Source organism: Coptis chinensis, chromosome 1 (genome assembly GCF_015680905.1).
Source record: "Coptis chinensis isolate HL-2020 chromosome 1, ASM1568090v1, whole genome shotgun sequence".
Lineage (NCBI taxonomy): Eukaryota > Viridiplantae > Streptophyta > Magnoliopsida > Ranunculales > Ranunculaceae > Coptis > Coptis chinensis.
The window spans coordinates 48,821,467-48,834,597 of NC_141456.1; the positions used below are offsets into that span (position 1 = coordinate 48,821,467).

Below are 13,131 nucleotides of genomic sequence, written 5' to 3' on the forward strand. Positions count from 1 at the left end.
GTGATTCTTGTTTTAGAAGGAAAATGACTGCTAATTAGCATACACAAATTTCGTGACAAATTGTATGTTTTAATTGGGAGAAAAATCCCCTTTTAGTTGAAAACCCATTTAAATTTCCTAACAAATCATTTTAATTGAGCTTTAAAAACCTGTTTTTAATTGGGGGAGAGAACCCATTTTAATAGTTGACTTAATTTAGAAGTGTGATTCCCATTTTAATAAGATAAGGATTTCCATTTTAAATAGAAATGCTAGAATTTACTTGTTAATAAGGAGATGAATTCCTATTTTAATAGGAGATGATGTGGAATTTTAATAGAGCTCGAAAAATACATTTGTGTGATCTTTAATACTCTTTTGAAAAGTTGCCTAATGATCATAATTATACATATAGAAAATTTCTAATAAATCATTTTAATTGGGGGAAAGGATTCCCATTTTAGTTGTTTAGTTGTTGATTTATTTTAAATTCCTAACAAATTTTTTTAAATACTCGTTTTTTAGTTAGGGGAAGGATCTCGTTTTAATAGTTGACTTAATTTAGAAGTGTTGATTCCCGTTTTAATAGGAGAAGGACTCACGTTTTAATTAGAAGCGCTAGATTTTTTTCTTTTCAATATTCAATAGGGGAGGAATTCCCGTTTTAATTAGAAGTGCTATAATTTCCCTTTTCAATAGGGAATGAATTTCCGTTTTATTAGGAGATGAACGTGGAATTTAATAGATCTCGAAAAATACCTTTTGTGTGAGCTTTAATATTAAGATATATATACATAGATAGATATTGATTTTACCATGGCATAGAGAAGTCATCTCACCACACAAATTTCATGAAATATTGCGATTTTTCAACAATGTACCAGAGAAATTGGTGAGAATTGGGTTTTTTTTCCTTGAAATTTCATTGAACTGTAGAGATAGAGATGTCTTAGAGCATAAGAAATAGATCCTTAATGCCAATTATGAAGTGTTAATATTGGGGTAATCAAACAAAAAAATAAAGAAAAAAAAAACCTTAATGCCAAAAAATATAATGTTGGGTGCCCAAAAAAATTCATCTTCCTCATTCTCAATCCCCTCTCTCTTTCTTGTCCCATTTTTTTTTTTTAAATCTAATTTTATATTAATTTGAAATTTAGAAAAAAAAAAAAAAATCATATCATTCTTTATCACTTGAGTTGAAGAAATAAAGAATTACTTTAGTTTAGAATCTCTTTAACATGGACAAAGAATTCGTTACGTTGTATTTTTTGTTATGATGTTTGTATTTACTTCTTATTTATTTATTAATATGTTTTAGTTACTTAATTGGGTATCGATCAAGTTTCGTAAGGCACATCATTTTAATTAATAACATGTAGATTATAATATTCGAGCAAAGAAGTATAATTAAACTTAAAACATCTTAATGGAAAAGCTAGCCAATTTCAAATTATGTAAAACAAATCCATATTTTACACCCTAACTAATTGGATTGCACCCTATTAATGAATTCCCAAGTTTTGGCACCCCCTCCATATATTGATCATGTAAGAGCAAGTCCAATGTGGTGCTATATATATGGTCACCCCAAAAACCAAAATGTCATTCCAATGGGGCTGCTAGAAGTCTCTTAAATTTGGCTGGTGTGATAAACCCAACCAAATTTGTGGATTTGTCTAGCCGCTGCCATAATAAATTTTGGGAGATGGACGATACAATTTCTGCCGTTTGTGTGTTAAATATAGACAAATGGCAGAAACTGTGGTGCCCGTATCCATTTAGCACTTCACAACACAAAAGAGTGATTGTAATGAAATTCAAGTTTTGGTCTACCATATTTGGCGAGGCAAGGTAAAAACCCTCAAAATCCTATATGGCAAGGGTTTAGCAACTCCTTTTAGCAGCCTTCCATTGGACTTGCTCTAAGTTGATGTACACCCCTCTATTACTTATATATGCTATTGCACATCTCTCTATTCTCACAGCATCCAGCTCCGCCAAGCCTTTATATACTGGCGGCAGAGTCTTAATGTGGTTTTAAAGACATCATGACATATGGGTTTTGGGATATCATTGTAATCGTATGTTATGGGTGTTCAAAATTTGAGGTGAAAAGAAAAATTAAAAAATAGGATTAAGTAGTAGTACCCCAAAAAAAAGTTGATTGTATATATTTTTTTTGTATTTGGGGGTGGGGGTGGGGGTTGGGTCCCACAAAGCTCTGTCGTGGAATGTGGGAACTCACATCATCTTATTACCGTGGAATGTGGAACCTCACGGCACATCACTGCCCATTGGATTATCACGCAGGTTGGGGTGTAAACCCATATTAAAGAATGACATATTTGGAATAACCATCATTCTTCTAGGGTCCTATTATATATTGACACCAACCAAATTGTGTTAGGCAGACCCCGACCCAATTTGGGGTCTGTACTTATGTTGGGCACTACACAAGGTCCCATAAACCCCCACCCAATTCACCCAAAAACCGAGAAACCGGTACTAACCTGTTTCAGCCTTCGTGTCTTTTATTTTTTTTCCTGATTGGCAAGCGAGGTTATTAACAGGGACCCCTACCCCTATTATTAATCATAAGAAAAAAGTTTGTTTACAATCACCTCCTCACATACTCTCTTCCTATAGCATCATCATGTGCCATTTTTATTACATCTTCTGCTAATGTGTTAATTACAATTTCATGATAACTAATATTTGGGCAATTTGCCGCTATTGCATCTGCTAACATGTTTGTTTCCCTGTAGATATGTTCTATAGCAAAATATTCCACTCCTGCTAGCATATCATGGACATTCTTTATCTGCCTTCTCACTATCCATGGGTATTTCCTGGTCTTTATAAATGCAACCACATTTTCTGAGTTCGTTTGGGCTTTTATTCTTCCTATATTCTGGCCCATAGCTAACCTGATACCTTGTTCTAATCCTTGTAATTCCACCAAAGCTATATTCTGGAATTCCGAAACACCATGCACTGCTGCCACCACTACCCCCTCTTCATCTCGTATTACAGCTCCCCATTGTCCTCTCAATCCTTTCACACTTCCATCTGTGTTTAAAGTGTAATTCCCTGCCACCGCCTTCTTCCATTTGCATTTCAAACTTGTATGCTCCAGCACCTCTACCCGTCTGTTCCAGTCTTCTTCAAACTTCTGCCTATCGGGTCCTTCCTCCATTGTTATCTTAATCGCGTGTACCTTCACTTTCACCTCTCTCATTATCACTTCCACCAGCTGCTGCTCACTTTTTGCTTTGTGGTAAAAAATCCTTGAGTTTCTTTCCCGCCAAACCCAATATATGAATCCTGTAAATATCAGTTTCAGATCATCTTGCTTTCCCCCCTTCCCCTTACTTCTGTTCATAATCCAATTCAATTCTTCCTGCCAAGTTTGCTCTCTTGTCTTGTGATAGCCTGCTCTCATCAACAATCCCTCCCATACCACTTTCACATATCTGCAAATGAAGAAGAGGTGCTCTTACGTTTTCGACTCGAATTACCGCGATAACCGACTTCAGATTCGACAACATCCCATTCTTTTAACCTCTGCAAAGTCTTTAACCCATTTTTCAGTACCAGCCAACTTATAAATGAATACCTTGGTATTCGATTAGTGAACCACACCATCTCCGACCAGTTTACTCTTTGCTTTTTGTGTCTGAGTCCCTCATATGTGTCTTTCATGGTGTAATTTCCTTCCACTGTCGCAGTCCAAACTATCTCATCATTCCCCTTATGCAACTTGACTTCTCTCTCTATGTCTTGTGCTAGTTCTGTACACCGCACCCTGAACCTTTGTGGAATCTGCCACTGCCCATCTTCTATTAGACACGCAACCTTACTATTCCTGTGGTAATCTGTGTATAGAAGAGCATTAGGAAACTTATCTTTCAATATGCCCTGAGGATGCCATGGATCACTCCATAGCCTTGTTTCTTCCCCATCCCCAATCAAATGCAGCGCCATCCCTTTAGCTCTCGGCCTTTCCTTTAAGATGTTTCTCCAACTCCATGAACAGTCATTTGGAATTTTAATTTCCCATATATTCCTCCCTTTAATCTTATTCTTCTGTATCCATCTCACCCACAGTGTATTCTTCTTGCTTATTACATTCTAGAGATGTCGTAGGTTTGCTACATGATTCGTAGTTTCCAAACACCTTATCCCAAGCCCTCCCTCACTATATGGTAAACATGAGTCCTTCCAGCTGATCAAAGCATGAGATGTGTCCCCATCAGTCCCTGTCCATAGAAAGTTTCTGCATACTCTATTGACTTCATCTATTACCCTTTGAGGCAAGACAAATGATGATAACCAATACACGCTCAAGTTATTGAGAACTGCTTTTAACAATTGCAATCTCCCTGCATAAGACAAGAATTTACTCCTCCATCCTTGAATTCTCTTTGTTACCTTTGTGATGAGAGGCATACAATCTGTAAATGTGAGTCTTGTGGTGATTAGCGGCATTCCCAAGTACTTCATTTGCAGCACCCCTTCAGAGAATTGTAATGTCTGTGTTGCTTCCTCAATGATCCTTTCATCCATTCTTGTAAAGAAAACTTGGCTTTTCTGTACATTTACTTCTAAGCCCGAGCACCTTTTAAAAACCTCAAGCGTAGCCTTCAGTGTGTTTGTTGTTCCCAAATCTCCATGCATGAATGCTATCAAGTCATCTGCAAAGGATAAATAGGTTATCATAGGTTCATGACATTTATAATGAAGTTTGTACTCTCCCCTCACCACACTGTGCATCATAAGTTATGAGAACAACTCCATGACCATAACAAATAAATACGGTGACATTAGATCCCCTTGCCTTATTCCTTTCTTGCCTAAAAAATATCCATAAGGCGCTCCATTCAGCATAATAGAGAAGTATGGTGTCTGAATACATGCCATAACCCATCCAATGAATCTAGCTGGGAACCCAAACCTTGTCAATGCAAACTCTACTGTTTCCCATCTCACTGAATCATATGCCTTTTTCAGATCAATCTTTGCTGCCATTCTCGAAGGTTCCTCATTTCTATGATAATTATGTAATAACTCATGAGACAATAGAATATTATCTTGGATGCTCCTTCCTGAGATGAACGCTGATTGATTTGGAGATAAGATGAACGCTGATTGATTTGGAGATACTACATTATGCATAATATTCCTCATTCTGCTAGTCATGACCTTAGTAATGCTTTTATACATCACACTACAGCATGATATTGGTCTATAATCACTCAGAGATGAAGGACTCATATTCTTAGGGATAAGAGTTACACAAGTCGAGTTTACCTTCTTCAAGAGCATTCCAAAAATGAAAAAGTTCTTAATGATTTTCACAAAATCATCTCCTATTATTCTCCATGCAGATTTGAAGAAGTGTGATCCAAATCCATCTCCCCCTGGTGCTTTGTCACTATCAATTCCAGACAGCGCCTCCACTATCTCATCTCTTGTTACTTCTCTCTCCAGCTCCCCTTTTAATTCTGCATTTATCACATATCTTGGCTGTATTTCATCAAACATATCGAAATTTGGTCTTGTAAGGGTACTTGGACTATACAGCTCCCTATAATATTCTACACATTCTCTCCCAATCTCATCCACCTCTTCAATCATATTCCCACTTCCATCTTTAAGGCATGTTATCTTATTCGTCATTCTTCTCACCTGCATAGACTTGAAAAAATATGTTGTGTTGTTATCCCTTAGCACTATCACTTGAGCTCTCGAGTTATGTTTCTTCATAGATTCATCATTCAAATAAGCTCTAACATATCCTATTATAACCTCTCTTTCCTCTTGCATTAGTGTTACCTCCATTGGTTGTTGTTGTAACTTGGTCTATACCTCATCTAGTCTCTCTTTCTCCTTCTCTAACCGAACCTCTACTTTCCCCACTCTTTCCTTGTTCCATTCTATCAAAGCTAGCTTCACATACTTTAACTTCCTCATGAATACATACATTAGATTCCCCACCACTGGAGTTTCCCATGCTTTCTATATCAGTTCCATGTACCCTTCCTCTTTCGACCAGAAATTAAAGTATCTGAATGTTCTTTTCTTCTTATGCCTTTGAGCAACTGAGTACACCACCATGGTTGAATGGTCTGATGTTGCTCTCGGATTTAAGAACACTGCCTCCATATCATTATTCTCATCAACCCATTCTGAATTCACCATAACCCTATCAAGTTCACACCATACTCTGTCATCTTGTTTGTTACTCTTTGTGAGAAAATTACCACTGTATCTCAAATCTACCTGCCCAGCTGTATTCGTGCACTCTAACAGATCTGCAAAATTCTGCGGTCTCACTGCTAATCCCCCCACCTTCTCTTGTGAATTCAAGATGGAGTTGTAGTCTCCCATTACCAGCCATGGCACCTGTATACTATTTGACATACTTATTATATCATTCCATGTTTCTCTCCTCCTCCTATAGTCTGTACTCGTATATATGATAGTAACCACACATGTTTTTCCATTATTCAGAGCTAACTCCAAGCTTATATATTGTACCTTCCTTGTTATATTAATAATAGTACATATCGTTGAGTCTAAGCATACCCAAATCTTTCCTGCTTCACTCAACTCATAGTTATGAATCACTTCCCATCCAGCACATACTCTGTCAGTGATCAGCCCCATGCTTTTCTCCTGAACTCTTGTGTCCAGCAGCCCTATCAAACTTATCTCGTACTTTCTTATTAATTCTTTCACCTCCATCTGTTTAAAAACCATATTTAACCCCCTCATGTTCCAAGCGGCTGTATTAATCATTTAATTCGATTGGATGTGACTGTATTGTACCTTGATTGGTCCTTCATTCCTGGTTTTTGTACCCCTCTTGATGTAGTTGGTACAATCTTACTTGATGTATTAAGAGTTGCAATCCTACTCTCCTTTACTTGCACTGGTTTTGAATTCTGCACCAGCTCCTTGCTTCCACCTCTTTTTTTCAATCCTTCTATTGTATCTTTTTTATTCAACTCACTTCCCTTTTCACAGTTTGTACCCTCTGTATCTTCAGGCATATTAGGGTCAGCTCTTGCTCTAACTGTGTGCCTTCGTGATGGGGAAATCCACCCTTCCTTACTGTTCTCTTCCTCTACTTCTCTTTCAACTCCTATCCCTTCTTCTTTCTGCTCTGCCTTCTCTTCTTGAACATCAGTATTCTGTGGCTCACTCTCTCGTTCTTTGTCTTTAACCCCCTCTCCCTTTTTCAGCCAAATCTTTTGTTGCCCTCTGTTCTCCCTTTCTACCTTCGGGCACTTTGAATCATTGTGTCCAAACACTTTGCAGTGTTTGCATATTGGTGGTTTCCAATTGTATTCTATTGGAATGGTCATCGCTTTAATTTCATCTATCACCAGTGGTACTTCCGATTGGAACTTGCAATCCACATCAACTTCGACGCAGATTCTTGCATAAGTGGTTCTGGTCATCTCCTCCGTTGGTTTATCAGTAAACATCGGTATTCCTATTGCGCTTGCCACCTGACTAAACCCCCTTGGATCCCACATCTCCAATGGGAAAATTTTCATAATAATCCATATCGGAATCGTTTTGAGTTCCTTCGTTTCTGCCTCTAGGAAAAGTTTCCAAGGCCTTACGACGAACAACTGACTTGCAATATGGAAGCTTCCTATGTACAGCACTGTTTCTCGATCTTCTTCTGATTCAAAATCAAATGTGAACATTGAATCTCCATAAGTTTTCATTATAAACTTATGCTTCAAATGCTATGAACGAGTCACCACATCCTTCACAAACATAAACCCAGGTTTCTTCCTAACGAAGCTGCCCACCACCAGTTTATCGTACTTCTTAATGACGTGCTCAAACTGGCTAGACTGTACGTGCACTACTGGCTTCCCATCAACATATGTTGGTTTAATATACATTAGGTTCTTCTTCCCCACTGCCTTTCTTCCAAGTATTTCAGCCCACGATGACTGTTTCTTTCCAGATCCACTTTTTTCGGGATTATGGTTTACCTTCTCCACGACTCCGTTTTCTTCCTTCTCTTGTGTTTTAGGTTCCTCATACACCACTAGTGCTTCGTTTTGTCCTGAACTAACCTGGGCCTCTTCATCTTGAATGAGATCCGTGTGAATCTTCATCATTCGCTTCCTTAACATTTTCTCCAGCGCCTTCCCCAAATCTGCTTAACACCAGTGCTTCCATCTTTTCTACCTCACTTTCACTAGTACTAGGAGTACTAGGACTACCCTCCTTCAGAACTCTCGATTTCACTATTTCCATGTTATTTCTTCTAATTTCTAAAAAAAAAATCCTAAAAAGACTATTTGCATGTTGTACTAGGAGTATAAGGTTTTCACTGCCAGCTAAGATAAGTGTCTTCTAGCTTAGTTGGTAAAACCTTTGGGTGATGATACCAGAGGTCTGGGGTTCGAACCCCGCTACACACTATTGAGTTACTGATCTCTTTAAAAACAGGTTTGTTTACACATTTTCGTGTCTTTCTTCTTTCTTCATGTCTTTCTTCTCTCTTCGGCCACGTCACTCTCTAACCGCATTCACCAAATTAGCATGTAGAAATCGAAGTCAAATCGAAATATAGTAGAATAACTTAAGGGTAAACTTATTTTGTTCTGAAAGTCTAGTTAACGCCATTTCACTCGAGCTCTTGGATAGCATTTCTCTCCTTCTAGTCGACGCTTCAGTAAGTGAGTATTTTGCTTTCAATGTTTTAATCCTATTTTTGGTTTTGAGTTGATTAGAAGTTGCTAGATTTCTTGTTGTCGCAACAAGTTGATTGTATTGTATCATTTTCACTATATCATTGTATTAATTATAGCAAATTTTTTGGCGAAATGAGATTATTGATGCATTGTAGTTTTGCAAAATTTTAAACAAATATAGATAGTCAAGTACGATATTCATTGGTTTCGTATGCATTGTAGTTTTGGTTTTTAAATTAGATTGTATGACTCTCTCTAATTGATTATGTTTGGTTTTCGTTTTTGTTTTGCAAACTGTCTCGACGAGAATTACTTGTGGACATGGGTACGAGGTGAAATAAAATTTTGTATTGGCATATTGGACCACATGGGAGAATCACGTGAGTCAACCCCAAAATCGAGGACCTCTAGCTACTTATCCATAGGAGTGTCAGTTTAACTACATGGATCGGTATGAAATGAATACTCACATTCGAATGATAAATCGTGAGCTTCCTATTCATTTCTCCCTACATACACTTCCTAGTTCTAGTACTCAACTGGTGAGTTTTGTGATTTGATAATTGTAGTTCTACTCTTTTAAAATTTAAAACTGTAAATATTAAATTAGTTTTGTATTTTTGTTTTTTTTTTATAGAACAACGTTCTCGACAAAAATAGTCACATGATGGAAAGAGGTCTGCAGTTGGATGGGCCTGTGATTCCCGAGGAAGCAAAGATCGAGTTCCTCAATGCGGAAAACTTGACCCGGTGCGAGTTTATTCGTGGGCAATACCGTTGTGATCTTGTCTAATGGATTTGGTGTATGGATTTGGTATATGGATTAGGGTTTGGTGTATGGATTAGGGTTTACTGTTTACTTTGATGGATTTGGTGTATGGTTTTGGCTGTATTGGTGGAAATCTAGTTTGCGAATGGTGTATGAATGTATGGAATTTGAATAGAAATTATTTGTATATGAATTATTAGTTTTATTTGGATGTATAGTGGCATATGAATTTGGTTTAGATATGAAATTAACAAAATCAAAATAAAAATTGCTTGGATTTTGGTCCAGACGACCTAGTTAGGTCGCACAAAAAAAACCATGACAATAAGACCATGTTGCTACCCGATCTTTTGTGCCTTAACAACCTCTTTAGATCGCTTTGGGTGGCTAAAAGACCGCTTCAAACCATTTCGGTATAGATCAAATCGACCTCTTCAAACCGTCTGGGCATACACCTAAACGACCGACCAGTGTCGCTGTCAATTTGTTTTTACCCGAGATATTTGGCCTTAACGACCTATGCAGATAGTTCTGGTATACACCTAAACGATCCAACCATGTTGTCCAAATATTTTTTACCCGAGACATTTGGCTTTAACGACCTACGCAAACTGATTGGGTATATATAACTAAACAACCCGACCATGCTGCTCCAAATCTTGAAATTTTGAAACTTTGACACATTTCAAAATATTTGAATGAATGTATCAATATTTGTGCACATTTTTAAACATTTGTAGAAAATTTGAGTAAAATTTGAAATTAAGATAGCTATTGAGAATAATTTACATGAGACTTTGGTATGAAATTTATTAACCCTAAACCCTAAACTAGTTGTTGATTCACAATTGCACAAAATAAAATGGAAAATAAAAAGTTTATATTTAAAACTAAATATTATTTGAAATTTGTAAATATTTGATTATAATCATTCTTATTCAACTTGTTTGTGTGAATCCTAATTTTGTCATACACATATTTCGTGTGACACCAACTCATTTTTGACAAATAGTGTGTGTAACGAATGTTGCTTGTGTTGTTCCTAACCCAATTTTACAAATCGGATTTTAATTTTGCATTCTTAATTGTGTGTTGATCACTTATAAACTTATAAGACGTAGGTCGAACCCTAATCTTACTGAGTTGTAGACAAGTTCGAGTAAATGGTCGATTAATTATTTGTTTATATCAATTGTTGTTTAATTAAGTATTGTAAATTTAAATTATTAAGATTTAATCACTTTCACAGTTTATGGTGTGAAATTAGCGTAAACCTTGGTTCAATTTCAAGTTTCTAAAAAAATTGTGATTAAGTAACTCTAGACCCTTGTTAGCAATTCGCCGAATTATTTACAAATCGAATTTTTGAAGGGCAAAACGTATAATACTTTCCGAATGTTTGAAAGATTCAGAATAATTCACGATTTTTTGCCTTGAAACGTATAATACGGATTTTGGCGAATTTTTCAAAAAATTGGCTAAAAAATAAAAATAAAAATTCGGTTGCGTTTTTGTTATTTTTTATGTACTTTATGTCCTGACTCTTACTTTAAGTCCCCCACTCTTACATTTTTAGTGATAAATTAATCCAAAAGCTTTACTTTTATACTTTTTGGACAATATTTAAGTTGTCATGTCATGGTGTGTGTATTTTGATATTTGAACGGTAATTTCAATCTAAGAACAAATAAATGAAGGTACTTATGTGGACCATTCAATTGGTTTCAATATTTTTGTAGCTAAATTGTTTAGATATGTTTGTTATGTTGTAAAAAATGACAACTATTATTAATATTTATTAACATAATATCACGAATTTTTGCAACCAAAAGTTTAAAACGCATATTAATTAAACACCGCATAATTGCTGTATTACGAAATTTTGACGTACCATTTTTTTGAATCACCAAATAATTTTCGAATTATTCCTGTACAGAATTTTTGCCGTATCCTGAATTGCTAACAAGGCCCTAGACTAAATGATGGTATCATTGGTTCATTTTATTGTTTTCATTATGTTTGATTGAGTTGTTAAGAATTTATGGTCTAGTTTTTAGTAGGGCTCGCAATGGGTTGGATCGGTCCGGATATATGCAAATTCAAAACCGATCCACCTTTCAACAATACAGACCCAGAATTAGATCCGACCCGAATGGATATTTGAGTTAGAGGACTAGAACTGAACCGAAATTTTTTTTTTTTAGATTCCGGATCCGATCCGTTCCAAACCAATAAGCTAAATTTCAACCTGGTGAACCGAGTTTTTTATAATTGGATCCTAATTTTCGTTATATAAATATTATTATTATTTTTTACTAAACACAAAAACAAAGTACACAAATCCAAAAGGCATAATGAATGATTTGAAATCCAAATTTGTAAGAGAGGATTTTTCTTTAGATAGAAACCATCTTTTTATTATGTAAAAAACATATCGTAATATTACATATTTATTTTGCATATCTTATTTTGGAACTTCTTATTTTGGAACTTTAAATATTAAGACTAATATTTTTTAATCCGATAATAAAATATATGGTAGAGGAACATTAGGAAGAATAAGACTAAAATTTTTAATCTCCGCTCCTCTCTCCTCTCATTAGGCCTATAACGGTTCGATACATACTTAATCCATAACCAATTTGGTTTTGATTTTTAAAACCCAGAACCGATCTAATATACTAACTACCTGTCTCAGACCCGTTTTTATTGGTTTGGACCGGATCGGATATCGGTTCTTACCGACTCATTGCTAGCCCTAGTTTTTAGGGACTAGATCGAGTTTAGGACGGGTTTAGGACTTGCGAGTTTTAAAAGTGGGCCGGTTTAATGCTGTAAAACACTAAAACTTGTCTGTAAATAACACTAACAAAAAACAAAACGCTCAAAAAAACATCTTCATTTCATTCAGAAAAAAAAAAAAAAAAAAAACTCTCGATTTAATAAAATGGCGGAGACGAGAAGAAGAGAAGAAGAAGAAGAAGAAGAGGAAAACCAAGGATTTATTATTAATAATATTAATAACAATGATAATAATAATTTATCACCACTGTCTTCCGGTGATCAAACTGTTTGGGCTGACGTGTCACCTCTTCTCCAATCCGCTTGTCAAGGTTATTAACCAATCCCCACTACTTATTTTCTCCTATTCGTATTATTTAATTATTTAATTTATTGGTTTTTGATTAAAGATCTTGAAGATGGTGAGATGATTCATGGGGAGAATTTCAGTCTCTATGCTGCTATGTCTGCTTTGGAGGTACTATTTATTTATTTATTAATACTTTTTAATGTTTGTACTTCACATTTGTGCTAAACTAGTAAGTGAATCAAGAATTCCGGTGTTTCAAAATATTTACAAATTCCAACTCGATAAAAATAGACCTAGGTGGCAGTGCATTTTGTGGAATATGAAGCTCTTTTATGTACCAATGTCTGAAGATAAAGAGTTGTTCCTTTATCATGATGAGCTGAGAATTCCTAGCATCATTAAAAGAGCCCAAAAGGAAGTCACACATTCCGGGACACACTCATGACTTCTAGGGATAATGAAGAGGAAAAGATAGTAGACTTGGTAGGGTTAGGTAAGTGCTTTTCATAATTGAAATTCTCCTCCTAGGATTTGGGAAAGATATTTCCTTTTCTAATGGGCCA

General features: G+C 35.9%; 1 protein-coding gene across 2 annotated transcripts in view; it reads left to right on the forward strand.

The window, feature by feature from the left end:
• The first annotated feature begins 12,300 nt into the window (after nt 1–12,300).
• Nucleotides 12,301–13,131, forward strand: part of MAK10 (MAK10 homolog) — a 41,120-nt gene continuing 40,289 nt past the window's right edge. For both annotated transcript variants that reach the window (XR_015219326.1, XM_086603022.1), the window contains exons 1-2: nt 12,301–12,590; nt 12,669–12,736. Coding sequence is in view for 1 of the 2 variants with exons in the window: in XM_086603022.1 (XP_086459148.1) it covers nt 12,425–12,590; nt 12,669–12,736 (234 nt within the window). In the remaining variant the exon portion in view is untranslated. The remainder of the gene's footprint in view (nt 12,591–12,668; nt 12,737–13,131) is intronic.